This window comes from Emys orbicularis, chromosome 9 (genome assembly GCF_028017835.1).
Source record: "Emys orbicularis isolate rEmyOrb1 chromosome 9, rEmyOrb1.hap1, whole genome shotgun sequence".
NCBI classification, from domain to species: domain Eukaryota; kingdom Metazoa; phylum Chordata; order Testudines; family Emydidae; genus Emys; species Emys orbicularis.
Window position 1 is genome coordinate 39,544,101 of NC_088691.1, and position 27,739 is coordinate 39,571,839.

The 27,739-nt window shown below is 52.3% G+C and overlaps 1 protein-coding gene across 1 annotated transcript; it reads left to right on the plus strand.

Annotated features, from left to right (window-relative positions):
* Positions 1-27,739, plus strand: DRP2 (dystrophin related protein 2). Its single transcript, XM_065410505.1, has 22 exons — positions 1-108; positions 6,169-6,302; positions 7,369-7,525; positions 8,629-8,749; positions 13,733-14,001; positions 14,607-14,753; positions 15,276-15,354; positions 16,927-16,987; positions 17,902-17,963; positions 18,401-18,475; positions 19,094-19,295; positions 19,625-19,710; positions 20,158-20,315; positions 20,621-20,787; positions 21,894-22,005; positions 22,525-22,661; positions 23,053-23,118; positions 25,189-25,254; positions 25,546-25,689; positions 26,580-26,817; positions 27,053-27,173; positions 27,603-27,739. The coding sequence occupies exons 1-22, from the start codon at positions 1-3 to the stop codon at positions 27,737-27,739; spliced, it is 2,847 nt and encodes a 948-aa protein (XP_065266577.1).

Below are 27,739 nucleotides of genomic sequence, written 5' to 3' on the forward strand. Positions count from 1 at the left end.
ATGCAGCCAATGGTCATGCAGGGATGCTCCTACACCCTCCCACGATGTCATGAGCGGCATACAGCAGACCAGTCACATCGCAGCAGCACCACCCACTCACAGTCTCAGGTAAGAGTGCTAGGGCTTGTTAACTAGCACACTTTTTCTCTTTCTTTTTCTTTCAATTCAGAGTTTTGGTGACAGTTGCCAAACTTCTGTATTTATAGCAAAGTGGCACCTCCTACATTCCTGTTAGTGATGGGGCTGTTATTTCCTCCGTCTCCGCCTGCTCCCAGCTTCTACTTAGTGTATTCTACTCAGATGGCACTTTCCAGATGCACGGGGCTTCACAAACAAGAGATGGGCTTGAGTGACAATGTGTAGTGTTGGGATCAGTTCTGCATTTCAAACCTCCACCACCAAAAATCATGTGTGCATATGCGTTTGTGGAGGGGCTGAGGGGGGTTCTGTTGTCATCTCTCATGATTTGATGGTGAGTCTCGCAATATTTGTTTTTCCTGAAGTCCCAGCTCCTGGATTCATGTGACTCAGGGGGAGGCGGTGGGGAGGTGGGGAGTTCAGCTATCATTTTTTAAAAAGGAAGTTTCTGCAGAGAAGAGGTGAAAAATGTGAGCCTGGTGCTAAAGGCTCAGAAACCAGAAGGCAAAGAAAAAAAATCCAACTGTTTTTAAGTCTCATGATTTTTAAGCTGATCTCATGATTCTTTGGGGCCTGACTCATGATTTTTGAACTCTTGGGGATGGCAGTACTGGTGGGATTGCAGAATCTATCTCCCTTTGGCCCTTTTGGAAATCCCAGGCCTTTGGTTAGGAGCAGGCCTGTGCTATTCTTGGCTGGACAGGCTGGGGCCAGTAGCCATCCTGAGGGGGTTTCTGACCTGCATGGAATGTGTGTCCCTCAGATACTGTGTCAGTGGTCACTGGATGTGTGTTTGCCTTGCACTTCTAGAGCTGAATGTAGCCAAGGCTGGCAGTTTGTTCTGCCTGCAAAAGGGGAATGAGCCAGTTAGCCCAAGACCCCAGCCGATGGCGGAGAAGGCACAGAAGTGCCTGCATTGCTTGTCTGATCTGGAGGTTCAGCAGAGGCTCTTCAGGGCTCTTTCCCTTCCCCCCTTCACTGCCCTTTCCATTCCCTCTCCCTCTGGCTGAAGAGTGCTGGACCAGCGCCTTGTGGCAACTGCAGTGCTGCGCTGAGTGAAGCAAGCCCCCTTTGGCTTCAGCACTCCTCTTCTACAGCAGAGGTTCTCAACCTTTTTCTTTCGGAGGCTCCCCCAACATGCCATTAAAAACTCCACGGCACACTTGTGCCGCAATAACTGGTTTTCTGCATATAAAAGCCAGGGCCGGCATTAGGGGGTAGCAAGCAGGGCAATTGCCTGGGTCCCCATGTCACAGGGGCCCCCACAAAGCTACATTGCTCAGGCTTCGGCATCAGCCCCAGCTGACAGGGCTCAGGGACTTGGGCTTCAGACCCATGCGGTAGGGCTTCGGCTTTCTGCCCTGGGCCCCAGCGAGTCTAATGCTGGCCCTGCTTGCAGGCCCTCCTGAAACCTGCATGATGCCCCCTAGGGGACCCCGGACCCCTGGTTGAGAACTACTGTTCTACAGCACATCCAGGTTTGTGCTGGCTCCAAGGAGTTCAAGATGGCTGAGTCTGGGCCTGGATCCCAACAGCGTGTGTTGCCGTTGCACTGGCTGCCCCAGCATGGAGATCTGCAGCTCAGGGGAGAGAAGCTGGGGGAAGTGTGAGAAACCAGCATCTGTCTGTCTGAGCCAGTTCCCAGGCTGGAAGCGGGACTCACAGATGAGCCCGTGACTTTTCCCTGCTGGTTCTGAGTCAGTGTTTATGGGGTGGGGGTGGCTGTTATGTAGCTATTACCAGGAGTGTGTGAGGGGGTTAATAAACGACCCAGCAGATTCAACAAGGAGCAGAGGGTTGGAGGGAGAGCAGAGAGAGCCGAGCAGCAACTTCCACTGCCTCCTGCCTGCCATGAACATGCTGAGGAGCTATCATGGGTGGAGCCGGTTCTCCTTGGGGGTACAGGAACGGAAGAGGGAATAAACAGGGAAACAGACAGACGCAAGGGCAGCCTCAGGGACACTTGCAGCAATCAGCAGCTGCACTGGAGAGAGGCTGTATGAGGGGCACTCATTGCTCTGGGCTCATAATCACCCACCCAAAGCCTCTCCTGACTTGTGTGCTGCACAGGGCTAGAGAATTTAACCCCACATGCAGGCAGAGTGCCAGGCCACTGGCTTGCTCTGCTTGCAGGGCAGCGATCTTAACAGCAGCTCTGCCTTCCACCCTCCAAATACCGTGCACTGTCTGCCTCCTCCCTGGGACAGGCCTTACTCAGGGTTGCTGGCGTCGCTATTGTCTTGGCTTCAGAGTCCAGGGATCCCACTGGGTTGGTGAAAACTGAAGAGCATGTTGGTGTGAGAGCCCCCTGATTGCAAAGGGCAGCCCAGCCCAGAGGGAGGGAGGAGGGGACGAATGGGTAGAGATGGCAGGCGTGCGGAGAGAGAGAGAGAATGAGAGAGACCGATGGGAAGAGGGAGAGATACAGGGAGCTTTTTCATAGTGTTCCTGTAGGTGGTACTGAGCATGGAAACAATGCCGAGCTGCAGAAACTCCAGAGAACTCTGTGGGAGACGGACGGGGACGAAATCCTTTTGGCAAAAACAAGATGTTTTCCCTGGGTGCGGAGGGGTGTGAGCCAAGCCCAGGAATGTTGATGTTGACATTGGGGGGGGGGGTCTGGGTCAGGGAGCCCCAGCTGCGAAGGTGGGGAGCGCTAAATCTGCAGAGGGGCTTCCCCTGCTCACCAATTCTGTCCCCAAGGCAGGCCCTGGCCATCACTGTGATGCACAGCTTTGCTGGGGCCCACCCAGGTGAGCTCATGGCTTATCCAGGAGGTGTGGGCCAGGGCAGACGCTTCCCCACTGAGGCTCTGGGCAGAGTGTCTGGTAACCATAGGGAACCCCTGTGGCTCTTTCAGTGTAGCCTCCCTCCCTCCTTCTCGTATAATGGAGTTTGAGGTGTTTCTGTTTCCACCCCCCATGCCACCCCACACACCCTGTCCTCCCCCACTATAATGGGACTCAGAGAGAGCCCCCAGGTGCTCCCTGAGTCTGTCTAGGGGACTAAAAGCTTGCATTGACTATTCCTTCAGGAATCTGTCCATTGACGAATAAACGCTGAGATCCCAGCACTCCATTTTCAGTAGCCAGAGGACCTGGGGGCTGCTGTACCATTGCCTTTGCTATTACCCAGGGGGCCCCGGCCCTGTTCAGTGCCACCTTTGCTATTACCCGGGGTGGCCCTGCCCAGCGCTGTGTTCTCTCATATGTGCAGTGATTTCTTTGAACGTGGCTAGCTGTGGTACCTTCTCCCCCATCAGTGCCTTTCACACACGCGTGTGCACAGGGTAACTCCTGGTGACACCCTGCCCTCCCTCACACACAGACAGCTGCCGTGGCACCCGTGGGGGTTAGGGCAGGTTGGAGGGAACTGGAATTCTACCCGGACAAAGCTGTGATTCACTGGCAGAGAGGCTGCTGCTGCCGCCTCCCTCCGGATTCCTAGGGGGTCAGTAAACAGGGCAGCAGCTCCTCTCAGCCCTCCCATCCTGCTCCTCGCCCGCCCTCTGGTCCCTTCCACTCTGCCTCTCTTCCCTGTGGTGCTGTTTGCCTTTCTCCTGCCGTGGTCTGCCTGGTGCTGGCTGATGACATTGGGAAGAGAGGGGGACAATGTTCTCTCCTGTGCAGCTGCTGAGCAGCCACACCATGGATCCCCGGCTCTGCACAGGTAGGGGAAGCGCTCCACAGCCCGGGCGTGTGTGTGCCTGCACACACATCTAAAAATAAAGCTGTTCAGATGCATCTGACTTCTGGAGGGAGAAGGATCCAACCAGCCTGCCACCTCGGCAGCTGCAGCCAGTGGAACTGGTGCTCGATGCAGAAGCGCTACTTTCCCCCGTTCACCTGCAGGGGTTTTGTTCTGGGAGAGCAGGTGTTGCACATCTGACCAGTGCATGGCTGCTTGCACTCTGGCTCATCTATAGGACATAGTCGGTGAGTGGCAGGCATCGTGGACTTTTAACCTTTTCCTAAACTAGGCTGGAGAGGATCACGCTTCCCGTGGGATTATATCCACGCAGTTCCGTTTACCCCCCAGATGGAGAAAGGCCATTGGCCCTGATCCCTTTGCAATCTCCCTGGGGACATAGGAGGTGGCTATGGCCACGCGGGGCTAACCTACTTTGGCAGCGTGAGTATTTGCACAAGAAATGTATTGACTTTCAGTATACAGGCAGCAGCGTTAGCTTGAATTATTTATGATATTCATGTCTAGGATTCCTCTGTACTCTGTGTGTGATGATTTTTGGGATGCTCTCTGGAATGACGTGGCAGATCGGGGCAGAAAATTAAACGTGCTTTGGGTGAAACATAAAACACGCTTCTGCCCCCACTGTGATAATTAAATACCTCCCAGTTCTTTTCTGGGGAGTAGAGGGGTGATAGCCCTAGTGACCTGGCAAAACCCCCTTCGGATAGATTATAAAGCCAGAAGGGACCATTGTAATCATGACCTCCTGTGTCACTGCCCTGAATTAATTTCTTGTCTGTTCTGCCTGCTCCCGTCTTTCCTTCTGTGCCATTATCATATGGTCCCCTGCTCTGTTGCAGGGTAGCTGTGTTCTTTCAAACAACTGCCCCACCCCTCAGAGATGGCTGCACTCCAGTTGAGTGAAGTGATTCCTGTACAGATCATTTGGAAAGCAATATGGGTTGAAGGGTGCTAATGCATGTTAATTGTTATCACTTCTGAGCCCTGCCAACAAATTAGAACTGGAGGGAAATGTTGTGATTTCCAAGCAAAACACAGCAACTTCCCACCTGTGAAAACAGTAAATGTTTGTGTGTTTTGACAACAGGCAGCAACCTGCCATTGTGGTCACACACCAGCTCTCCACCCATACACCCCAAACACACAGTGGTGTGAGTGTTTGTGTTGCATTTTAGATCATGCCTCCCTCCGATTGTTTGTTGGTGTGTCTGGCAATTGGGACAGTCTTCGCTGTTGTCATGGGAGGGAGCTCAGTCTAGCGATCAGAACTCTGGAGTGGGAGCCAGGAGACTAGGTTCGTCTCCTAACTCTACAACTGCCTCACTGTGCGAGTCATTTCCCTGTGCAGTGCCCCACTTTCCCCCGTCTGTGTCGATAATGCTTCCCTTCCTCCCAAGGGATTGAGGCTACATTCCTCATTGTAAAGTGCTTTGAGATCCTCGGATTTAAAGCACTCTGAATGCAAAGATGTATAGTGACTGGAGTGTATGTCTCTGGCATTCTGAGTGTCTCCCTGATTTTCACACACATGCGCTCTCTTCCTTCTGGAGTGGGTGCAGAGAAGCTGCAGAGTCTCTAGAAGTTGGGCCCCTGGACCGCCAGAGAATGTTCTCACCTGCAATCTTCTACAGGTGAAGCAGGTGTGAGCTTATAGTCTGTCTTTTGTGGTGGCTCAAGCTGCACAACCAGGGCCATTAATATTGTAACAAATCCGTGGTCACCTACACCTTCCTGGTTGTCACTGTGCTGAACACTGGGGCTGCTCATAACTTAATGGGAGCAGCAGGAATAGAACTTGAAGCCTGTGCTTCTTTGGTGCTCCAAAAGCACAAGCTCTAGCCACTTAAGCTGAAGGGGAATCTCCATGTGGAGTGGTGTGGAGTCTATGCCACACAGCTGAGCAATTCTGACTCAATCCAACAGAGGTCAGAGGTCAGTCGCACACCCACCCATCAGATGCTTATATTAGATCTAGTTGATACTGGAATACCAGACTAAGAAAATCTGGGAGCACAAGAGTAAAAACCCTTCATCCCCTTGCAGTGTTGTAAATGCTGATCACTTTATCATATGTTACACTGATAGAACATCCTTCAGGTGTTTTAAATCCTTAACAAAATCTCAAGATCTTTTGTGATGCAGGCCAGCATTTCAATCCCTTTGTACAGATGGCGAAGCTGGTACATAAATGTTAAGGGTTGTGCCCAAGAACACACAGTGAGTCAGTGGCAGAGGTGAGAGCAGCAGTCAGACATGTGCTCTAGCCACTAGCCATCCTGTGTCTGGATACAGTTGTCAGGTGTTTGTGTTTCCACCTAGGTTAAAGCAGCGGAAGATGGTGAAGGAGCGCCCTGTGTAACCCAGCAGGCTCCCGACAGTGCCCTCAGGCCCCAGACACCTCTGGAGATGAATCTTTGCTGGAATGAAATAAAAAAGAAATCCCACAGCCTTCGGTAGGACTCCCCACGTGGAGTGAACTTGCTGGTCTTTGCCCTGGGATTGCCTGCTGGAGATGTTAGGCAGAAGCCTTTAGATCTTGTTCAGTTCACTTGCCACCCAAGTTCACTGTGACCTCAGAGCAGTTTCCCCTCTCAGCCTCTAAAGCAGAGACAAATCTCTGAGTCACTGGCTCTTTTTTCCTCTGCTTGAAATGTATTTTCTTTTCGTTTGCCCTTGCTTGTGCTCTCACTCCTTCTTTCCCCTTATTTCCTCCTGTCCCTTTATCTCTTTTTCCTCCTCCATTCCTGCTTTCTCTCTGCCCCTCTCTCCATTCCTCAGGTAGCTGTGTGTGTGTGTGTTCTTACTGCCCAAGATAAGGACTCAGGAACCCATTCCCTTCATATCACCTTCCTCTTTGGCCTGCCCCTTCTCTTTAGGAGCATGTGCCTTTCTGTAGCCTTCTGTAGTTGCAGATCCACAGCCAGCATCATTGAGAGTTCAGTTGGGGCATATTAATTTTGCTTTGCCTTAACACACACATCCTGGAAATGGTCCAGGTGGCTACAATGTATAGCCAAGTCCCTGCCAATATGGGCATAGCCGGAGTTCAGGCCGTGTGTACGCACAAGTCCAGGCAGGTTCTTCTGCTCTCCCCACCACGCACTTGGAGATCAGAAACAGCTTAAGGGCATCCTCTCACCCGCCCCTGCTAACACCAGCAAGGACTTCTAATGCTGAGCCCCTGGAAATCTCCCATGGAGGGGATCCTCTGCTGCATGGGAGGCCAGGGCAGCATGCTCACCTGGGACAGGCTGAGGGAGCCCCTCCCTCCTGACACCAGTGCAGGATATAGCCATTCCTTAGTCACTGGGCAGGGGAAGTTTTCCCTTAGCCTGGCTGCCTCTCCTCAGGGCGGAAGGCACACACTGTGTGAGGCTGGGCTGGTGCCCTCTGAGCCGCAGGCTGCAGGGGCCCAGTGCACCGTCCACTCTTCCCTTTGTGAAAAGAGGTGAATTCCCATCAGGCCTCATCCTTGTGTCTGCTCTCTATGACTGTTGTGTTCCCATCCGTCCGGTGCAGGGCTCGTCTGGAGGCCTTTTCAGACCACAGCGGGAAGCTGCAGCTCCCCCTCCAGGAGATCATAGACTGGCTGGGTCAGAAGGATGAAGAGCTGTCCGCCCAGCTGCCACTCCGGGGAGATGTGCTCTTGGTGCAGCAGGAAAAAGAGACGCACGCAGTATGTTTCCAGATATGCGCTCCCTAGAGCCCTGCCCTCGCTCACCAGCTAGGATGAGCTCCCACCCCAGGTTCCTTGGCATGGAACTTGGATACCTGACCTGGCCTCTCTGCCCACAGCTGTACTTGCAGGTCCCCCTGTGACTCATGTTTGGGGCCAGTACACTGGCTGTCACTTGCACCTTTCCCCTTCTCATGAGGTGGAGCCAACGTTCTCCTGAAACGCTCCAGCCTGTATTTTCCCCCAATGAATAACAGATAGAATCAGTCCAGGTTAGAAAGTGAAGAGGCATTTAGTGTAAATTACAGAAAGTAAATCTGCATTACAAATTTAAAGTTAAATCTACGAAGAGATCACAGAACTGGATACTGAGCCTCAGTCACTGACAATTGCTTATTACCTGTTCCCCAACTGGTTGCAATATCCGAGCTCTCAAACAAACAGATGCCTTTCTTTGGCCACACTCGTGGGGATCCTGACACTTGCCGAGAGACCAATTTGGATCATCTGTCTGACTATGACCTACAGCTGACACAGTGACGGGGATGTGAGAATCCTTGTTGTGTTATAGCACATAGCAGTTCTGATTAACCAATGTCCTCCCCTCTGCATTTAGGAGAATCATAGAATGGTAAGGGACCTCGAGAGGTCATCTAGTCCCATCCCCTGCACTCATGACAGGACTAAATATTTAAAATACTTACAAAGGACAGTTTCCTCCTCCCTGTACCCACAATGCAAACTGGCCATGATCAGAATGCCTCCCCTTTAATAACTCATGGCCCAGAACACACCAGTAGTTGCCTATTTCACGCACACTGTTGATCTACAGATCTCACCAAATCTCTCTCCTCCTTCCATGTGTTGGGATCTTCCTTGAATCCCAGGGCTGTTTATCCATTAACTTTCCTTTGTATGATAAAGATGTTCATGTACCATCTTCTCAGGCAGAGCTTCTTTAACGTGTCAGTTACGTGCTCTGTGCCGGTAGTTCCCTTGTGCGCTGGAGTGAGTAATTCACTGAACAGTTCTTGGTTGAGGAAGGAGCTTTTCAATTCTCTAACTCAGTCTTTTTTTGGTCATGCTGTGCCTCCCCACTGCAGGCTTTCATGGAAGAGGTGAAGTCTCGGGGCCCATATATTTATTCCGTCCTGGAGTCGGCGCAGGCCTTCCTCTCCCAGCACCCATTTGAGGAATTAGAGGAACCAAATTCTGAAAGTAAAGGTATGTGGAGCCTCCCACTCTCATCCCCCTCCTTGTCCTCATGTCAGCATGGCCTAGCTCTCAGACCCTGCATGCTGTCGTTCTGAGAGAAGAGACGAGCGGGGGCAGGGTACAGTGTGGCATTGTGTACCGCAGTGCAGCATGAATGAACTGAACGTGCAGTACTATAGCACAGTGTTACCTGGCACTGGCACTCCATATGTCTCCATAGGTTTGCCTGCACTGCCATCGGAGGGGTGATCGCAGCACCTGTAGACATACTTGCTTTGATCTAGCTAGCTTGGGTAGCAATAGCAGCAAAGCTACAGCAGCACGAACTTTGGTGTAGGCTATGGTGTAGGCTCTATGAGCCCGCCTGGGACCCTAGGTAATTACATGGGTGGCTAGCCTGCGCTGAAGCCCATCACTGCTATGGGTACTGAAGCTAGCTCGAATAAAGCTAGCTTGGGTATGTCTACATGTGCTGCCATCACATCTCCGATGGCAGCGTAGACATGTCCTATGTCATGTTACTTTGTGGTGGGACAAGGCACAGCATGCATGGGGTGTGATGAAGCACAGTGTGTGGCACATGCTGGGAATGGCATAGTGTGTGGCACGTCCTAGAGCAGAGGTGGGCAAACTATGGCCCAGGGGCCGAATCGGGCCCTTCAGATGTTTTAATCTGGCCCTTGAGCTCCTGCTGGGGAGCGGGGTCCGCGGTTTGCCCCGCTCCACATGTGCTGTGGCTCTGTGTGGCTCCCGGAAGCAGCAGCATGTCCCCCCTCCGGCTCCTGTGCATGGGCAGCCAGGGGGCTCTGCATGCTGCCCCCGCACCAAGCACTGCCCCCGCAGCTCCCATTGGCTGGCAACCGTGGCCAATGGGAGCTGCAGGGGCAGCGCCTGCGGATGGGGCAGCGCACAGAACCACCTGGCCGCTCCTCCGCGTAGGAGCCGGAGGGGGGACATGCCGCAGCTTCTGGGAGCTGCTTGAGATAAGCGCCACCCAGAGCCTGCACCCCAACCCCCTCCAGTGCCCCAACCCCCTGCTCCAGCCCTGATCCCCCTCCTGCCCTCCGAACCCCTCGGTCCCACCCTCCTGCTCCCTGGAACCCGCACCCCTGCCCCATCCTGGAGCCCCCTCCCACACCCTGAACTCATTTCTGGCCCCACCCCAGAGCCAGCACCCTCACCCCCTCCTGCACCCCAACCCCAATTTCGTGGCATTCATGGCCCGCCATACAATTTCCATACTCAGATGCGGCCCTTGGGCCAAAAAGTTTGCCGACCTCTGTCCTAGAGAGATGCAACATGGTACTTGAGGGCATCGAACAGTGATTTAATTAGCATGCCTGCAAAATGAACTCTTGTCCCAGCCCTTCAACTGAGCCACACCCCTTATGTGAAGCCATGGCCTCTTCCCTCCAGAGGGACTCTACTGGCAGCTGGTGGGGAGCTCTCCCTTTTTCTTGGTGACTCTGAGGGGTTTCCTCTCTTTCTCCTGCCCCACCCCCAACTGCTGGGAAGGAAGAAGTGCTCTGCAGGCTGTTGCTCCCTCTCTTGGCCAGGGGGCAGGGTACAAATCCACTCCTAGCATGTGTGTGGGGTCCTGGCAGCTCCTGTGCTTTCCCCACTGATAGGGAGGAGGAGGGAAGTGATCTGGCATGGCCAACAATAGGGCCCATTTGCTGAGTTTTGGGCTCCCTACACTGATCGGCACTCAGCTCTGCTCCTGACCTGCTTTGTGACCTTAGGTAAATCACTTAATCTCTCTCTGTGCCAGTTTCCCCTTCTGTGTAACAGGGATAACACATTAATGGGCCCAGCTCTGAGGCCCTTACTCAGGCAAAGCTCCCTTTAACTTGAGGGGCTGTCTCTGCCTGGGGAAGGATTTCAGGAGTTGTGCTTTAAAGGCAATAGTCCCATCTTTACTCCTTCTGCGGAGTACTCACCTTGGTACCACAGTTGAAGCTACTGGTGGCCGCAGTCCTTCAGAGGTCCTTTGTCAGACCTGCAGTTCCCTGGCTGGGATGTAGCATCGCTGACTGCGGGGTCACTGTGTCCCATGGAATGTGTATGCTGTACCCTGATACGCTGTTAGGCAAGCTCCGTGGAAAACAGCTTAGCCTCATGGGCTAAAGCTATCACTTGTGAGTGCAGGCTGTGATCAGATGGATGATGGTAGGCAGGAAGCTTGTGACTGGCAGCAGGAGAGGCTGGGACACAGGCAATTCAGAGCTGTAATGCTGAAAGAGGAATGAATCTGAAGATGGAAGGCAGCCTGGGTGAAAGTGATCTGAATGATAGATTTCATGATTCTAAGGAAAGCCAGGAGTGAGAGCACCAGAATAAGGACAATGGATTTCAAAAAAGCAGACTTTAACAAACTCAGAGACCTGGTAGGTAAAGTCCCATGGGAAGAAAATCTAAGGCAGTGGTCCCCAACGCGGTGCCCGCGGGTGCCTTGGCACCCGCCAAGGCATCTATGTGCGCCCGCATACTGGCTGGCGGACGAGCATCTGCCGAAATGCCGCCAACAAGCAGCGTCATCCAGAGGCGTCGCTGCTGAAAGGCCGCCGATTTTTGGCGGCATTTCGGCGGCGACGCCTCTGGATGACGCTGCTTGTCGGCGGCATTTCGGCGGCGACGCCTATTGATGTTGCCGCTTCTTGGCGGCATTTCGGCGGATGCTCGTCCGCCGGCCACGGTCCGCGGTGGCTCGTCATCTGGCACCCGCCAGACGAAAAAGGTTGGGGACCACTGATCTAAGGGATAAAGAAGATCAGGAGAGCTGCCTGGCAGTTTCTTAAGGAGATAATATTAAAAGCACAACTGCAAACAATCCTGATAGGAAGAAGAGTAAGAGGCTAATATGGCTCCATCAGAAGCTCTTTAATGACCTGAACATCAAAAAAGAATCCTACAAAAAGTGGAAACAAGGACAAATTGTAAGGATGAATACAAAAGAATAGCACAAGTGTATAGGGACGAAATCAGAAAGGCTAAGGCATAACATGAGTTACATCTAGGAAGGGACATAAAAGACAGCAAGAACAGGTTCTTTAAATACACTAGTAGCAAGAGAAAGATGAAAGAAAGTGGAGGCCATCTACCTAGCAGGGAAGGAGAGCTAGTAACTGATATCAAGGAGGATGAGGTGTTTAATGCCTATTTTGCTTCAATCCTCACTAAAGAGATTAATGGTGACTAGATAGTCAACACAATTAATATTAACAACAAGGAGAAAAGAACACAACCCAAAATGGAGAAAGAACAGATTATAGAATATTTAGATAAGTTAGATGTATTCAGGTTGCCAGGGCCTGATGAAATTCATCCTAGGGTGCTGAAGCAATCTCAGAACTGTTAGCAATTATCGTGGAGAATTCATGGAGGACAGGAGAGGTCCCAGAGGACTGGAGAAGGGCAAACATAGTACCTATCTTTAAAAAGAGGAACAAAGAGGACCTGGTGAATTACAGACCAGTCAGCCTAACTTTGATACGAGGAAAAGATACTGGAACAAATTTTTAAACCATCAAATTGTAAGTACCTAGAGTATGATAAGATTATAAAGAATAGCCAGCATTAATTTGTCAAGAACAAATCATGCCAAGCCAATCTAATTTCCTTCAACAGGGTTATTTTTACCAAGTGGATGGGGGGAAGCAGTAGATGTGATCTATCTTGATTTTAGTAAGGATTTTGAAACAGTCCCACATGACATTCTCATAAGCAAACTAGGAAAATGTGGGCTACATGAAAATGATATAAGGTGGGTGCACAACTGGTTGAAACACCGTACGCAAAGAGTAGCTATCAATGGTTCACTGTCAATCTGGGAGGGTGTATCTGGTGGGGTATTGCAGGAGTCAGTCCTGGTCTAGTACTAGTCAATATTTTCATTAATGACTTGGATAACGGAGTGGAGAATATGCTTATAAAATTTGTGGATGACACCAAGCTGGGAGGGGTCACAAGCACTTTGGAGGACAGGATTAGAATTCAAAATTATCTTGACAAATTGAAAAATTGGTCTGAAATCAACAAGATGAAATTCAGTAAAGACCAGGGCAAGGTACTGCATTTAGGAAGGAAAAATCAAATGCACAACTACAAAATGGGAAGTAACTGGCTAGATGGTAGTACTGCTTAAAAGGGCCTGGGGGTTATAGTGGATCACAAGTGAATATGAATCAGCGAGGTGATATAGTTGCTAAAAAGGCTAATAGGGGTGTGTTAACAGGAGTGTCGTACTGGCAGGTAATTGTCCTGCTCTGTTCGGCTCTGGTGAGGCCTCAACTGGATACTGTGTCCAGTTCTGGGTGCCACACTTTAGGAAAGATGTGGAAAAATTGGAGACAGTCCAGAGGAGAGCAACAAAAACGATAAAAGATTTAGAAACCCTGACCTATGAGGAAAGGTTAAAAAAAACTGGGCATTTTTAATGTAGTCTTTAGAAAAGAAGACTGAGGGGGGACCTGATAACAGTTTTCAAATATGTTAAGGGCTGTTATAAAGAGGACAGTGATCAATTGTTCTGCATGTTGACTGAAGGTACAACAAGAAGTAATGGGCTTAATCTGAAGCAAGGGAGGTTTAGGTTGGATATTAGGAAAAGCTTTTGAACACTAAGGGTGGTTAAGCTCTGGAATAGGCTTCCAAGGGAAGTTGCGGAATCCCCACCACTGGAGGCTTTTGAGAAGGAGGTTGGACAAACACCTGTCAGGGCTGGTCTAGGTTTACTCGGCCCTGCCTCAGCGCTGGGGGCTGGACTTGATGACCTGTCGAGGTCCGTTCCAGCCCTGCATTTCTAGGATTCTATGACATGTACTGAAATTGTCCTCTTTTTCTCTCTGTCCTTTGTTCCTCCTCTTCCCAATTCTCCCTGGCTTCTCTCTTTCTCCTATTTCTTCCTCTTGTCACCCCACCCTTGTATTGGCTGTCTCTGCTGTGGCTGGGATCTCCTGGTTGTTCACTGTGGCCCTGCTGCTTTGCTCATAGATGTCTCTCCAAGGCACCGGATCCAGAACATCAGCCGTTTTGTCTGGAAGCAGGCGAATGTGGCCAGTGAGCTGTGGGAGAAGCTCACTGCCCGCTGTGTTGACCAACACCGTCACATTGAACGAACACTGGAGCAGCTGCTGGAGGTCAAGGGAGCCATGGAAGAGCTCAGCACAACACTGGACCAGGCCGAGAGTGTGCGAGAAACCTGGGAGCCCATTGGGGACCTCTTCATCGACTCCTTACCAGAGCACATCCAGGCAACCAAGGTATATCTCACCCTCTCTCTGTCCCTAAGGGAGACCAGTTGCTTCTCTCCAGGATATCCTCCAGTAAGACAGCATCATGCAGTCTGATACAGTCACTATCCAAATAGGACTGTGCCAAAATCCTGTCTGGACACCGATAAAACCAGAGGGACCAGTTCATCGCTAGTGTGACTCCACTGACTGTTAAGGCGAATTTGGCTCGTGATGTCTGTAGGGATAGATAATCCTGAGGTCTTCTCCAATGGAGCATATTCCCCTCACTGTGTCCTGCTCAAACCATGCACTCTCTGGATAGGACTCTTCTTCTCATTGGCTACTAGTTGGGATCTGATTAGTATCCCAAGCAAGGGGACTCAATTCCATTGTAGTGCTAGTACATGCATCTCCAGTCTGGTTTGCTGGGTTCCTTCTGCTGCTCTAGCACTCTCAGGGGAGGAGGGTTAGGCAGTGATTCCCACCCATCCCCACTCTCCCAGGCAATGCCAGCCACTGGTGTACCCAGGCCAGTGGAGCGTTGCTAGTGATGTTACAATGAAGGAGTAAGGTGAGTGGCTTTTGTCTCTGTCCCACCTTCTGTCTCTTCTCTTTGGGATGGGGGGCTCTAGCTGTTTAAAGAGGAGCTCTCCCCCATGAAGGATGGGGTGAAGCTAGTTAATGACCTCGCACACCAGCTTGCTATCTCAGATGTGCATCTGTCCATGGAGAACTCCCGGGCTCTGGAGCAGATCAACACCCGATGGAAACAGCTGCAGGTAGGAAGGGGCAACGTGGGGGCAAAGGAGGGAAGTTGGGTGCTCTGTGAACAGTAGTTGAACATTATGGAGAATGGGCTGTCAGAGTGCAACAAGGGTAACAGAGATCTGGGGTCATATGTCTGAATGGGTCTTTTCTGAGTGAGAGGGAGACAGCAGGCCACTGGGCAGGGAGGTGGTGAGTCTGCAGTGGGACTCTGGAGAACAGAGGCAACATGAAAGACAAGGCACAACGGGGGCTCATAGGGGCAGGTCCTCCACTGGCGTAAATGGGTGCAGCTCCGGTGACTTCAGTGGAGCCATAGTGAAGATCTGGCCTGTGGGGACTGAGAATTAGCTAGGCCAGGGAGTGGGCAGGAAGGTTTGGTTGTTGGGGGATAGGAATCCAGGAAGGTGGTGGATGTGGGAGAGGGGTGGTGCATTGCAGTGCCACGTTAGTACGTGTGTGATGCCTCCTGAGCTGTCTAAAAGCTGAAATCCTGGGGAAGTTCACATTTAAGTTCCAGTTTCCCCTTCTCCCAGGCCTCGGTTAACGAACGCCTGAAGCAGCTCCAGGATGCCCATCGGGACTTTGGCCCAGGTTCCCAGCACTTCCTCTCCAGTACGTGAGCAGATCCTCCCAGTGTCCCCACCATCAGATACCCCCGCATGGGAAAAGCTAAGCACTGTGCCATTTGCTTTGTACAGATTCACACCTGCCTGCCTTTCTTACTGCCTTGGCCACACAAGATTACTCCCGGAGACATATTCCCCTTGGCCTTGCTCTGCCAGGGCAACCCCAATAACCAGCTAGAAAGAGGCACTATCGAGTGGCAGTTCCTAAGTGACACATGGCATTACCCAAGGTTGATAGCACCATGATTCCTGGAGGGTACAGGATTTAGGTGCTTGTCTATATGGGGACACTCAGGAAAAATACGACAAATCCACTAAAGTGTGAAGTCATTGGGCATCAGTGAAAGTGCATTAAACCCATGTGGATGCTCCCGTTTGGAAGTAAAGTGACCTTTGTTCCCTGAATCTTAACCCTCTCTGGAGACAAGCCCTTATGCAGGAGGCAGCTCTCCAGGCTATTCTGATCTGTATTTGCTAACCACTTGGGCCAGTCAGGTGGAGTAGTGCCCCATTCAACAAGACAGACATGGTGACACGAGCCTGAAGCAGCTCCCAGTTGACACTTGGGGCTGTGCCAAACTCAGTAATCCTGTGACTCCACAGGGCTGGATGACAGATGGCAGCAAAAAGTCAGCTCCCATAGTCCACAGTGGTGGGTAGGGTGGTGAGAATGCGCCTGTTATTTCCCATTGTAAAGCAGGGTGCTGTTCTCCCGTCGCTGAGCTGGCTCTGTCAGGAGGCTGTCTTGGCACCATGGCGAATCCTGCAGTGGAAAGCACTTAGGACAAAATTTCCAAACCTGGGTGTCTGATGTTAGACTTCTACATAAAAATGGCCTGATTCTCTGAGGTGTTGAGCACCCCCAGCTCCCGATGACATCAGTGGGGTTAGTGGGTGCTCGGCTCGTCTGCAGAGCAGATCACTTGGCCTGGGTGCCTGCACATGGATTTAGGAGCCAGGTTTAGAAGCACTGACCTTGGTGCCTGCGTGGAGGTGAGCTGTTTGGTGGTGATGCTGGAGGTGAAAGGGTTTCCTTTCCCCGGATAATGACTGGTGCTGCAGACACCCAATGCAGTTATGGCAGGGCTCCTATCCACCCTGATCTTTCTGCTTCAGAAAAACAGGCCTCTCCTGAACTGAAGGAGAGCTCTAATGAGAGTGAGAGAAGCAGGTGTCTCATACACTGTGGCCCAGCCATTGGAGGGTAGCAACACACCCTCAAGCACCCAAATCCAGTGCAGTACACCCACCCACACGGATGCACATTGGTGTCTCAAGGATCGACCTTGTAAGGAAGGATTTCACTGACCAGAGACCACTGCCTGGAGCAATGGCAGTGTCCCAGTGGTAGGGTCCTGTCCATAGTCAACTGTGGGGAGTGGGGTGAGGCTGGGGACACAGAGATGGCTACTCCATTTCTGCGTTCACAGTGCAAGCAGTGCTGCGTCCCTAGCCCCACCTCATCTCTGCTCCCCAAGAACAGCACTCGGTAGGCTGCGATCTCTCATCAGAGAGGAGTTTGACTGACAGTAGCATCTGTAGCTTTCTCTCTTTGCAGCCTCTGTCCAGGTTCCCTGGGAACGAGCAATTTCACCCAATAAAGTGCCATACTACATCAAGTAAGTGTACAGTCAGAGGGTGGAAGAGAGGCTGGTCTCTCTGTCTCACATCCCCTGTGTGACTTTCCCACTCACCTCCAATAAGACCTACGTGGTCTTGATGGGGTAAAACACAAGTCCTGTCCATTCCAGGGTCTCATGCAGTGAGCTCACCGCCTTCCAGTCACACCGGACACAGCCCATGTGGCCCTTTCCCCCCCGGGCAGATCTGTAATCACAGTGCAGACTCCTCAGTCTGTGGTGTAAGTAGGAGCCTAGCTGGGTCCCCACATTCAGTTGTGGCTGGGGCAAGAGTTGTGTTCCCTTGCAGGATTCCCAGCTCTGGGGACTCTCATTTGGTTTTGCAGAGGGGATGTTTGCAGACATTAGGGGTGTGTGTGTGTGTGTGTTAGTGTTAGTGTTAGTTTGGCAAGTGCTGTTGTGAGGCACTCCCTAGTGGCTGTTAGCAGGCATTGGGGCACTGGAGAGGCGTGCGTGCGTGTTGTAGGAGGAAGGACCCTAGCAGTCAGCCCATAAGAGGTGGGGCTGGAGGCGAAATTAACAGTGATGTTGAAACAAGCTCATCACACCTTATTCCACCAGGGTGGACCCCCTGCCTCCAAAATGCACCCCGTCTGTGTGCACTGGGAATCCCCTTGGTATTATCAGCTCCCCCTCCCCGCCCAATAGGAGAGCATGTGGGATCTCTGTGCACCATTATGCTGAGATGGGAGAATGGGATCATCAGGTGATGGGCAGGCATCTGCTGCCTGGTTTGGGGCCAAAGGGAGCTCTGATCCGGCGCAGCACAGACTTTGGGGACCCTTTGCAATAAAAAGGGGGTGATGGCTGGCTGCATCCATCTGCCTGTTCACATGTTTGCCAGTTAACTTACAGGTTTAGTGATTTGGTTTCCTTCTTTTTTTTTTTTTCAGCCACCAGGCTCAGACGACATGCTGGGACCACCCCAAGATGACTGAGTTATACCAAACGCTAGGTAAGAGCTGCTCGAGGCACCTCCCTTGGGGAGCCCACTGCATGAGCCCATGGAGAGCACTGATTCACACAGCCTCTCCTTCCCATGCCCTTTGTACGATGGGACTCGGAGCAATCCCCCCAGTGCACCTGACAAGCGGCAGAACTCCCTCTGTTTAGCTCCCCATGATATAATGGATCCAGAGTCTCTGCAGAGACCTGGTGTGATTCTGTGCAGTCTTCTGTCACACTCATTCCTCCTCACCTTCTGTCCCTGATGGAGGATTGAGCCTTTTGTGTGTTGGAACTGGCACAACATCCTTTGGCTTGGGTTTTGTGCTAATTCAAAGGACATTTTCCCCAGCAAAGTCTGTGACTGGTGAGTGCGCCTTTCTCTGCTGCTGAGTATGAAGATGCACAGGCCATGGTTACATTTAATTCTTTCATGTTGTTTTGCAGCCGATTTGAACAACATCAAATTCTCTGCATATCGGACGGCCATGAAGCTGCGCCGTGTCCAGAAAGCTCTGCGGTGTGAGTACCATACGCTGTCCTTGCCTCTCCTGCCCTCCTACTCTGGGGAGCCTTTCAGTGCTTACAAGGAGAAGTTGGAGTTGAGCAACTGATTGGGGTTGGGGTTGGTTCGATGAGACTGTCAACTCTCTCTGATCAATTTCGACAATTATGTTAACGGTAGGGTCAGTCCTACCCTCACCTCAGAGCCCCAGTGATTCTTGTAGCTTTTCAGTCCCATTTTCCTCTGCTTTCACATCTTTTTCTCTCCTATGTTGCTGTGGAAGGCCCCACACAAAGAGGGGAAACTGACTCGCTGGGCAGTGAGACGCTACACAAAGTGCTCTCCAATGGCCAGAGTAAACACACGGAAAAAAATAGTGAGACACTGTTTCCCTGTAATCTTTCAGTGACTGGGATCTTAGCTGTTACCTGTAACCACAGTAGGGGAAAGAATGCTAGACAGAAAGGTGGCTTTAAAATAGATGGTGGCCCTTGATGATGTATTTTTGTTGTATTCGGGACTGATGTCTTCAGAGAAGGTGTCCATACCTCTCCTCTCCATTCTGATCTGTAATGTTTCCTTTCCCTGTTCCCTGCTCCTCCAATGCCTCACTTCTCTGCCCCTGGCCTGCTCAGTGGACCTGGTGACTCTGGCCACAGCCTTGGAAATCTTTAATGAGCATGAGCTACAGCCCAGCGATCGCGTGATGGACGTGGTGGAGGTCATCCACTGCCTGACTGCCCTCTATGAGCGGCTGGAGGAGGAGAGGGGCATTCTGGTCAACGTGCCGCTCTGCGTGGACATGAGTCTCAACTGGCTGCTCAACGTTTTCGATAGGTACCTGCTCTCAGCTTCCCTGATTCCTTTCAAAGCCATAAAACTGGCGCTGCTGGAGCTGGCACACTGTCTGGGCACTGCGTGGAGGGGAACCTCACTGCTGGAGCTTGGGCGGGTGCTGCAAGGAAGCTCACACTGCCATGGGCTGGAGCCCAGCTGGCATAGGCAGGGCACTCCTATGAAGAAGTTGGCATTGCAGTGGTCCAGCTGGCATTGCTGGGAGCAAGCTCATGCTGTTGAACTCCCAGCAGGGACTGACGGGGCTCTGTTAAGAAAACGACCTTCGCAGAACAGAGAGGGGCTCAGCGTTGTGCCTCTCTGTTTTTCAGCGGTCGCAGCGGGAAGATGCGAGCGCTGTCCTTCAAGACTGGCATTGCATGTCTGTGTGGCACAGAGGTGAAGGAGAAATTCCAGTGTGAGTCACCACCCGGGGTCCGTGGAATAACTAGGTCAGAGCAGGAGTGGGAGGCTTCCGGGCGTAGTAAAGTTTCTGAGCAAGGAGGCCTGCCTGATGGGAGCCTTCTACCATGACTAATCTCTGCATCACGACTCCCGCTCTTTCTCTGAATCCCAGACCTAATTTACTAGGCTGGGACTACAATGCTGCAGTGCAAATATAGACATGCACAGGTGAACTCCTCAGCTCAGCTGTGGCAAAGGGTCAGTCTCGGGGTCAAAGCTCCAAGCCTTGCTTCATCTCCGTACTCTCGCTTCCCTTCCTCTTGCCCAAATAAAGCTGCATCTCCAGCCATGGGGTGGGGGTGGGGACACACACCTGCACAACTGTAATGGGGGTGTCTGTGCTGTTGGTCTCTCACCCTTGTTCTCTTAATTACTGTGGTGTTGGGCCATCTCCTGGCAGATCTCTTTGGCCAGGTGGCGAATCCCAGTGGTCTGTGCGACCAGCGGCATCTCAGCATCCTGCTGCATGAGGCCATTCAGGTTCCGCGCCAGTTGGGAGAGGTGGCAGCGTTTGGGGGCAGCAATGTGGAGCCCAGTGTCCGCAGCTGCTTCCGTTTCGTAAGTAACGTCAGTGGCGATGCTTCCTTGTGCCTTTTACCTTCCCGAGGGGTCCGTCCAATGGGCAGGGAGGCAGTGGCAGCGGCTCTGGGAACGGCTCTGGGGGAGATCAGTGTCGGAGCTACCTCCTGTAATGTACATGCCTTCTCTGGAGTGGGTATGGTACCAGCTCCGCAGAGATGGGAGGATGGAACAGGAGCCATGCCTGGGTATTGGCTAGCAGAGATCTCTGCCTCACTCCGTGCTTGAAGCCATGATGGTATTTCACAGCGTGATCCGCTCCTGTCTCTCTCCTCTTTCCTTAGAGTAATGGGAAGCCTGTGATCGAGGTCGTCCAGTTCCTGGAATGGGCCAACCTGGAGCCACAGTCCATGGTGTGGCTGGCTGTCCTGCACAGAGTGACCATTGCTGAGCAGGTGAAGCACCAAACCAAGTGCTCTGTCTGCAAACAGTGTCCCATCAAAGGCTTCAGGTACGGAGAGCAACTGTGTGTGCAGTCTCTGCAGCCGGTTTAGGAACAAGGGGAACTCTGCGGGAGCCAGTGATAGTGGGGTTACACTGGGATGAATCTCACCCAAGTGCTAGACAAACACACTCCTGGCAGAGACTTCATCTCCCAGCCTCAGGGGAGAGTGGGTGAGAGTGGGGACCCTGCGTGGAATGGGACCTCAGCCCGGTCTCCTGGCGGCGGTCTGCTGGAACCTGGCTCAGGGTGGGAGTGACAGAAAGCTGACCCAGCTGTCAAGCGTTCGTGGTCTCTGTGAAATGACTTGATATGACATTTATCCCCTGGACAGAGACCAGCACGAAGCACCAACTACAAGTACTAATGGAACCCTTGACTGGCTACCTCAGCAGGGAGACTGAGCTGCTTTCCCATGCCAGTAGGGCAGAGGCCTGTCAGCAGGTCCGAGGGAAGCTTGCACTGCTCAGGTCATGCCTGATGTGCGGATAGCAGCAGCCAGCCCAGGGGCACAGTCACACCAAACATGTTAAAATAAAAAGGGTGTGCTGGGGCCATGGGGCTGGGGTGGGGTCCCCACCCTCACCCACTCTCCCCTGAGGCTGGGAGATGAGGTCTCTGCCAGGAGCATGTTTGTCTAGCACTTGGGGAGGCTGTGGCCGTTCTGGAGACGTTACTGGCTGGCCCCCACCAGCAGGGGCAGTTCAACAACTGGGCCGTGTGCTGAAAAGGCCATTTGCCCTAGACTTGCAGTAGGTTTTAGATGTGACCTATGACCTCCATGTCTCAATAATTTGGGCATTCGTATCAGCAGTGCCTCAGACAGGTACTGCCACAAATATCAAATGGAGAGACCCTCTGTCCCCGCAGGAAGAGAGGGAGGGAGCTTGCTGGCTTCTGGGGACAGTGAATGGGTCAGCGCCTCTGAGCTGTGCTTTAGATTCAGCGATGTACAAGGAAAAACCAGAGCTGCCGTGACCTGTGAGGAGCACACAGGGTGAGCCAGACACACTACCTCAGAGAGGTCCCCTGCTGAGAGCCCCTGGAGGCGGGAGGCTTGGAGACAAAGCATCAAAGATTGGTGCTGTCTCCCTAACTCCACTTCATCTTTCCAGGTACCGCAGCCTGAAGCAGTTCAACGTGGATATCTGTCAGACCTGCTTCCTGACTGGACGAGCCAGCAAAGGGAACAAGCTCCACTATCCCATCATGGAATACTATACCCCGGTAAGGAGCTGGGGTGCTTGCTGTTGTGCTGGGAGCGCTGAGCACTCGCAGTCTCACATGGCTAGGGAGCCAGGGGCAGCCAGCCTAGGGTATTGCAGGAAACTCTTCATTCAGTGCTGTGCCCCCCTCCTGCTGCGGGTAGCCTTGTGCAGTGCCAGAAATGGCTTAGCCGATGTTTTGTTCAGCTCTGCCTGTGCGTGACGGAAGCTGCCTACACAAGTGTGTTTTGCTGATTACAAAGCTGTTGCAGTAAACACAGGCTCTGCCGCGACAGTCCCCAATACTGTGCATGTTGGCATGGCCTTGCACTGTGGTATGACAGGCCACACTCCTGATTCCATGTGCAGCTGTTTGCTCGTGCTCTTCCCTGCTCATTGCACAATTCTTGCATGCACCTGTGGCCTGTGCTCTGGAAACTCTCCCTCCTGCCCTGTTTGAGGCTCGACTTGAGGGATTTCTTTCCTCTGGATGCCCCCACCCCTTACTCACTAAAGCCTTGGTGTGTCTGTTTTTCTGCAGACCACCTCTAGTGAGAACATGAGGGACTTTGCTACGACCCTAAAAAACAAGTTCCGGTCTAAGCAGTACTTCAGCAAGCATCCACAGAGAGGCTACCTGCCCGTCCAGTCTGTGCTGGAAGCTGACTTCACTGAGACGTGAGTGCTACTGTCGCACCAACCGGCCCTGTCTGATACCCCCCCCACACACACACACACAGATGGGGGCCTGCCAGGTTCAGGGGGGTGGAATTCAAATGGAAATGATCCCACTGCAAGGATCAGAGGGTGAAGATGGTTCAGGTTTCACTCTAGAGGCTGGATTGGTGTCTAGGCCTCGGAAGAAGACCTGGGATTCCCATCGCCCTCCCTTGATGGAGGGTTTGGTGGAGATGCTGCTTCCAACTTCCTGTTTAACCTCACCGGAGTGATGCTTCTCCAAACTGTCCCTGGCACTTCTAGACCCAAATGGGACTGGGGCAGCGTCTCCTGGTCAGAGGTCAGAGTAAGGAACCATAGAGCCTCACTGACCTGTGTGTCTTTCTTCCAGACCGGCCTCCTCCCCGATGTTACCGCATGCCGATACCCACTCCCGGATCGAACACTTCGCCAGCAGGTACCACATGCCGGCGCAGGATTCCCAATGAGGTCCTCTGTCCACCTTGTGTGCAGCCTTCACTCTGCGGTTTGCAGGGTGAAGTAACCCCAGTAATCCAAGTGCCCCCACCCTCTCCACACACCCCTCTGCTGGGGCTTTCCAGGCAGCACTCACTAAAGTCACTTCACAGGCAGGGATCATGGCTCAAATTGACTCAGGTTAGTTCCAAAACACGGAGCCCTCGTCCTGGGAGGGGAAGAAGGGTAGTGACGCAGCTGCAGGGCCCCCTTTGGAGTGGGATCCCCAGAGGGGCTAATCTGGGCTGGGATGCGACCATTCTATTTCTACAGGACCTTTATTTTCATTCATGAATTTTGTATTTAAAGAAGAGGCCTACTAAGCTGCCATACTTCCCCTAAGAGACAAGCCAGATCCCTGTCGGAGCCAGTTACACCCTCACCAACGCCCTCGGGGTTTTTGTTCCCAAGCACCTGCCTCAGGTTGCCCCATGGGACTTCATGGCCCCCACTGCTGTAGCCTCCCAATCCATAAAGCATTGCTTCTCCCAACACCCTTGTGAGACAGGGCAGTGCTATTGTCCCCATCGCCCGGGTGCGGAACTGAGCACAGAGACGAGGGCCCCGAGCCACACAGGTATTTAGGCTTCAACTTCCATTTAAATCAATGATTTAGAAGCATAAACATCTGTGTGAATCTGGGCCTAAGTGCCTAGGGGCAAGGCCACACAGGGGCTCTGTGATGAAGCTGGGAATTGACTCTGGGTCTCCCAGACCAGTGCCCTAACACTGCACCACCCTCCAGATAGGATTGCAGTCCATATGCAGTAACTCCTCACTTAAAGTCGTCCTGGTTAACACTGTTTTGTTGTTACGTTGCTGATCAATTAGAGAACATGTTTGTTTAAAGTTGTGCAAAGCTCCCTTATAACATCGTTTGGCAGCCACCTGCTTTGTCCACTGCTTGCAGGAAGAACTTTGCAGCTAGCTGGTGGGGGCTTGGAACCAGGGTGGACCGGCAGCCCCCCTATCAGCTCCCCGCTCCCCTAAGTTCCCTGTGCAGCAGCTGCCCAGCAGGCTATCAATTGCCGGCAGTTCAGCTGTCCCTCCCCCCACTGCCATGTGCTGCTCCTGCCGTCTGCCTTGGAGCTGCTTCCCAGAGCCTCCTGCTTGCTGTGCGGGGGGGCAAAGGCAGGGTGTCCCCTTACCCCCTGCTCCTGCACCCCACTTACCCCATCTTCCATAGAGCAGGGGGGACACATGACAGGGCTCAGGACGGAGGGAGCTTCCTGGCAGCAGCTGCTGTCTCAGCTTGCTGATTGATCTACTTAAAAAGGCAGTGTACTTAGAGTGGGGTACTTAAAGGAGCAATGCGCATCTCTCTCACACACACATGGTGTGTGTCGCTGTCTCCCCTCCCTCCATTTGTGCTGCCTTGTAGAGTGTGAGGCTACATTAACAACGAGTTAACCCTTGAGGGTTCAGCCAATTGCTAGTTCATCATTTAGCAGTAAGGCATTCCCTGGGAAATATCCCACCCTCTGACTTCACCACCTCAACCAAGCTTCACAATCATCATCGCTGTGTACCAGTATTAAATTGTTTAAAATTTATTGTGTGTCTATCTATCTATCTATATAGTCTTTTGTCTGGTGAAAAAAATTTCCCTGGAACCTAACCCCCCCATTTACATTAATTCTTATGGGGAAATTGGATTCGCTTAACGTTGTTTTGCTTAAAGTAGCATTTTTCAGGAACATAACTACAACGTTAAGCGAGGAGTTACTGTACTACATGAAACAGCTGCTCAGTTGTGATGAGCCCTGGGTGGCTCCACATGAAGGGCTCATCTCTCTCAGGACAATCTACCCATGTTTACAATTTTTTTCTATGAAGGACAAAAATGTTTAGAACAAAAAAAAAAAAGTGACCTGGACACTGGGGGCAGAACAGCTGGGAAGACGTCCAGTCTAGTCGTCTGCAGGAGACCCCAGGAACTGTGGCGCATAGAACATACAGACATATCCACTGGTTCTCCTGGGCACGTATGAACACAGTTTTGTTTCCCCAGACTCGCGGAGATGGAGAGCCAGAACTGTTCCTTGTTTAATGACAGCTTGTCCCCAGACGATAGCCTGTGAGTTGATGTGTATCTCTATATTTTGAATGTATTTCTCTGCAATGCTTGCATGGGGAGATATACTGAGGCTGTCTGTCTGGGGCATGTGAGAAGCTCCTCCTCTATTATCAGTCCTGCCCTATCTGTGGTGCATAGTCACCCTCTGTACCCAGGAGTTCAATTCCCCTGCTCTAAGCAATACAGAACCAGCCTCTCTTGTACAAAACCGCCTCCCTGCAGCTGTTCCTTCCACTCGTGCTCCCATCGCTAGAGTTCCCTCACTGATCTCCTCCTGGTGTTTTGTGACAGGGATGAGGATCAGTACCTGTTGCGTCACTCCAGCCCAATCACAGACAGAGAGCTGGTGTGCAGCCCAAAGGTCGAGGACAGCCTCAACACGGAGGATAAGGGGGAGCTGGAGAGAATCCTGGCCCACTTAGAGGATGAGAACAGGTATGTGTGTGGCCAAAAGCCAAAGCTAGAAAGTGAGACGGGGGTTGGTTCAAGGGGGAAAGGAGCCAGAGAAACACTGTCTTGGCCTGCTCACCAAGGGCTGGATGAGCAGGCGGGAGTTCAGAGAGGAGCCATGGAAAGGATTGCAGGGGCTGGGGGGAGTGACTGATGGAGCGGGATGGAAAGAGCACAATATGTCTAGCTTGGCTGAGATGTGAGAACTGTCTGCAGGTGTTGGGAGGGGAAAGGGCAGCTCTGTGATGTGTCTTGTTTAGCTCCAGTAAGTATAACTTGGAGTAATGGGGTGAATGTGAAGTGGAGGAAGGGGACATGTAGGCTCACTAGAAATCAAACTTCTGGAGAGCGAGCGGTATTAAAGTGGCACAGTCTCCCGTGGGAAGTGGCAGGAGCCCTGTTATCTGGGACATCTTAAAGCAAGACTGGAAAATATTCTGCAGGGAGCAGTTTTGCCCTGTCCTAGGTACTAGCTGAACAAGCCATCGTAGGTCTCTTCCGTCTCCCATTTCTTTGATTTATCACCATGGCCCAAGCACCGAGGAGCCATCTGCCAGGCACAGAGCTAGGTTCAGAGGGAGGCAATTTCCCAGAGCTGAGCTGTTTGTTTCCTGCAAGTTTAGTTCATTGCTGACGTGTTTAGGAAACTGTTGGGAACTGGTGCAGAACTAGGGGCAGGTATCGACTTGGTGCCAGGCAGAGAATTCAGGGGGACGCTGGATCCTGGTGGTAAGAAATCAGCCCAGCGGGGCTTTCTTGGTGGCGGGTTGTCCATCCCGTGCCCACAGTTGCTGATGGGGGCCAGTTCAGGGATTCCAGTCTTGTCTCCGAAGCTGGTAGAGTTGCTGCTTGGATCCTGACTGTCCCTTCTGCAGGATCCTCCAAGGAGAGCTGAGACGTCTGAAATGGCAGCACGATGAGGCAGTGGAGTCCCCCACTGTGGCAGAAGGGTCTCCAGAATCAGCCCAAGACCCGCACAATGATGAGCTCCTGGCTGAGGCAAGGATCCTTCGGCAACACAAGAGCCGCCTGGAGACCCGAATGCAGATCCTGGAGGACCATAACAAGCAGCTGGAATCCCAGCTGCACCGCCTGAGAGAGTTGCTACTGCAGGTACCTCACAGGGATCGGAGGGAGAGCGGGGTGCAGAGTCCAGTATCTGAGAGAGCTTTGGTATGATGGGCCTGGAGGAGGAGCTGCAACACTGCGGGTGAGGGAGAAGGCGGATATGGGTGGCAGGTTCTGGTAATGGACGTGCAGAAGGTTGCAGGCCAAGGTCAAGGAAGGAGGAACGTGGAACCAGGGAGCAGCAGAAAACTTTTTTATGAAGTCTCCTTTCTCTTTCCAGCCGCCAACTGACTTGGACATCAATGGCTCTGCGGCCTCTTCTTTGGCTTCCTCGCCCCAGCCGTCGGAGGGAAGTCAGTCCAGGGAGAAGGAGCACAACACCCCTGAAACCGAAACTGCAGGTAAGGCTCTGGAGCTGGACGTTAGATCTCTTGTGCCCCTTGCCAGCCCTGGTCACCTGCCTGGGGCCTCATCCCCATTCCTTGTGACATGCCAAGGTGTGGGTGGGTCGTTGTGCTACAAAAAAGGCCCATTCATCTGCTGTTCAGACGCTCTGCTGTCACCAGCCTCTCACCTTCCTGGTCGGCCTTGCTATGAAACACAGAGCTTCACTTTCTAGGCTCTCCATTCTTCTGCTTTATGAGCAGCCCTGCACTGCCTAGCCCCATGAACAGGGCGTCTCTCTGCAGTGCTTCCAGTCCCTGCCCTGTCTCCTGATCACACTGTCCTGCTTTGTGGATCTAGCCTATCTGGTATCCGTATGGAGTTAAATCTCTGAAAAATGCCTATAATCGCAGCTCTGCCTTTTCTCTACTCTTCCTGTTCCCCAGATGAGGTGGAGACGAGGGCACGGGATGTCAGTCTGTGTTTGGAGGACATCATGGAGAAACTGAGGAGTGCCTTCCCCAACTCCCAAGGTACTGGACTGAAATCCCCTTTGCTGGTTTCTTACTCCTCTCTAAAATGA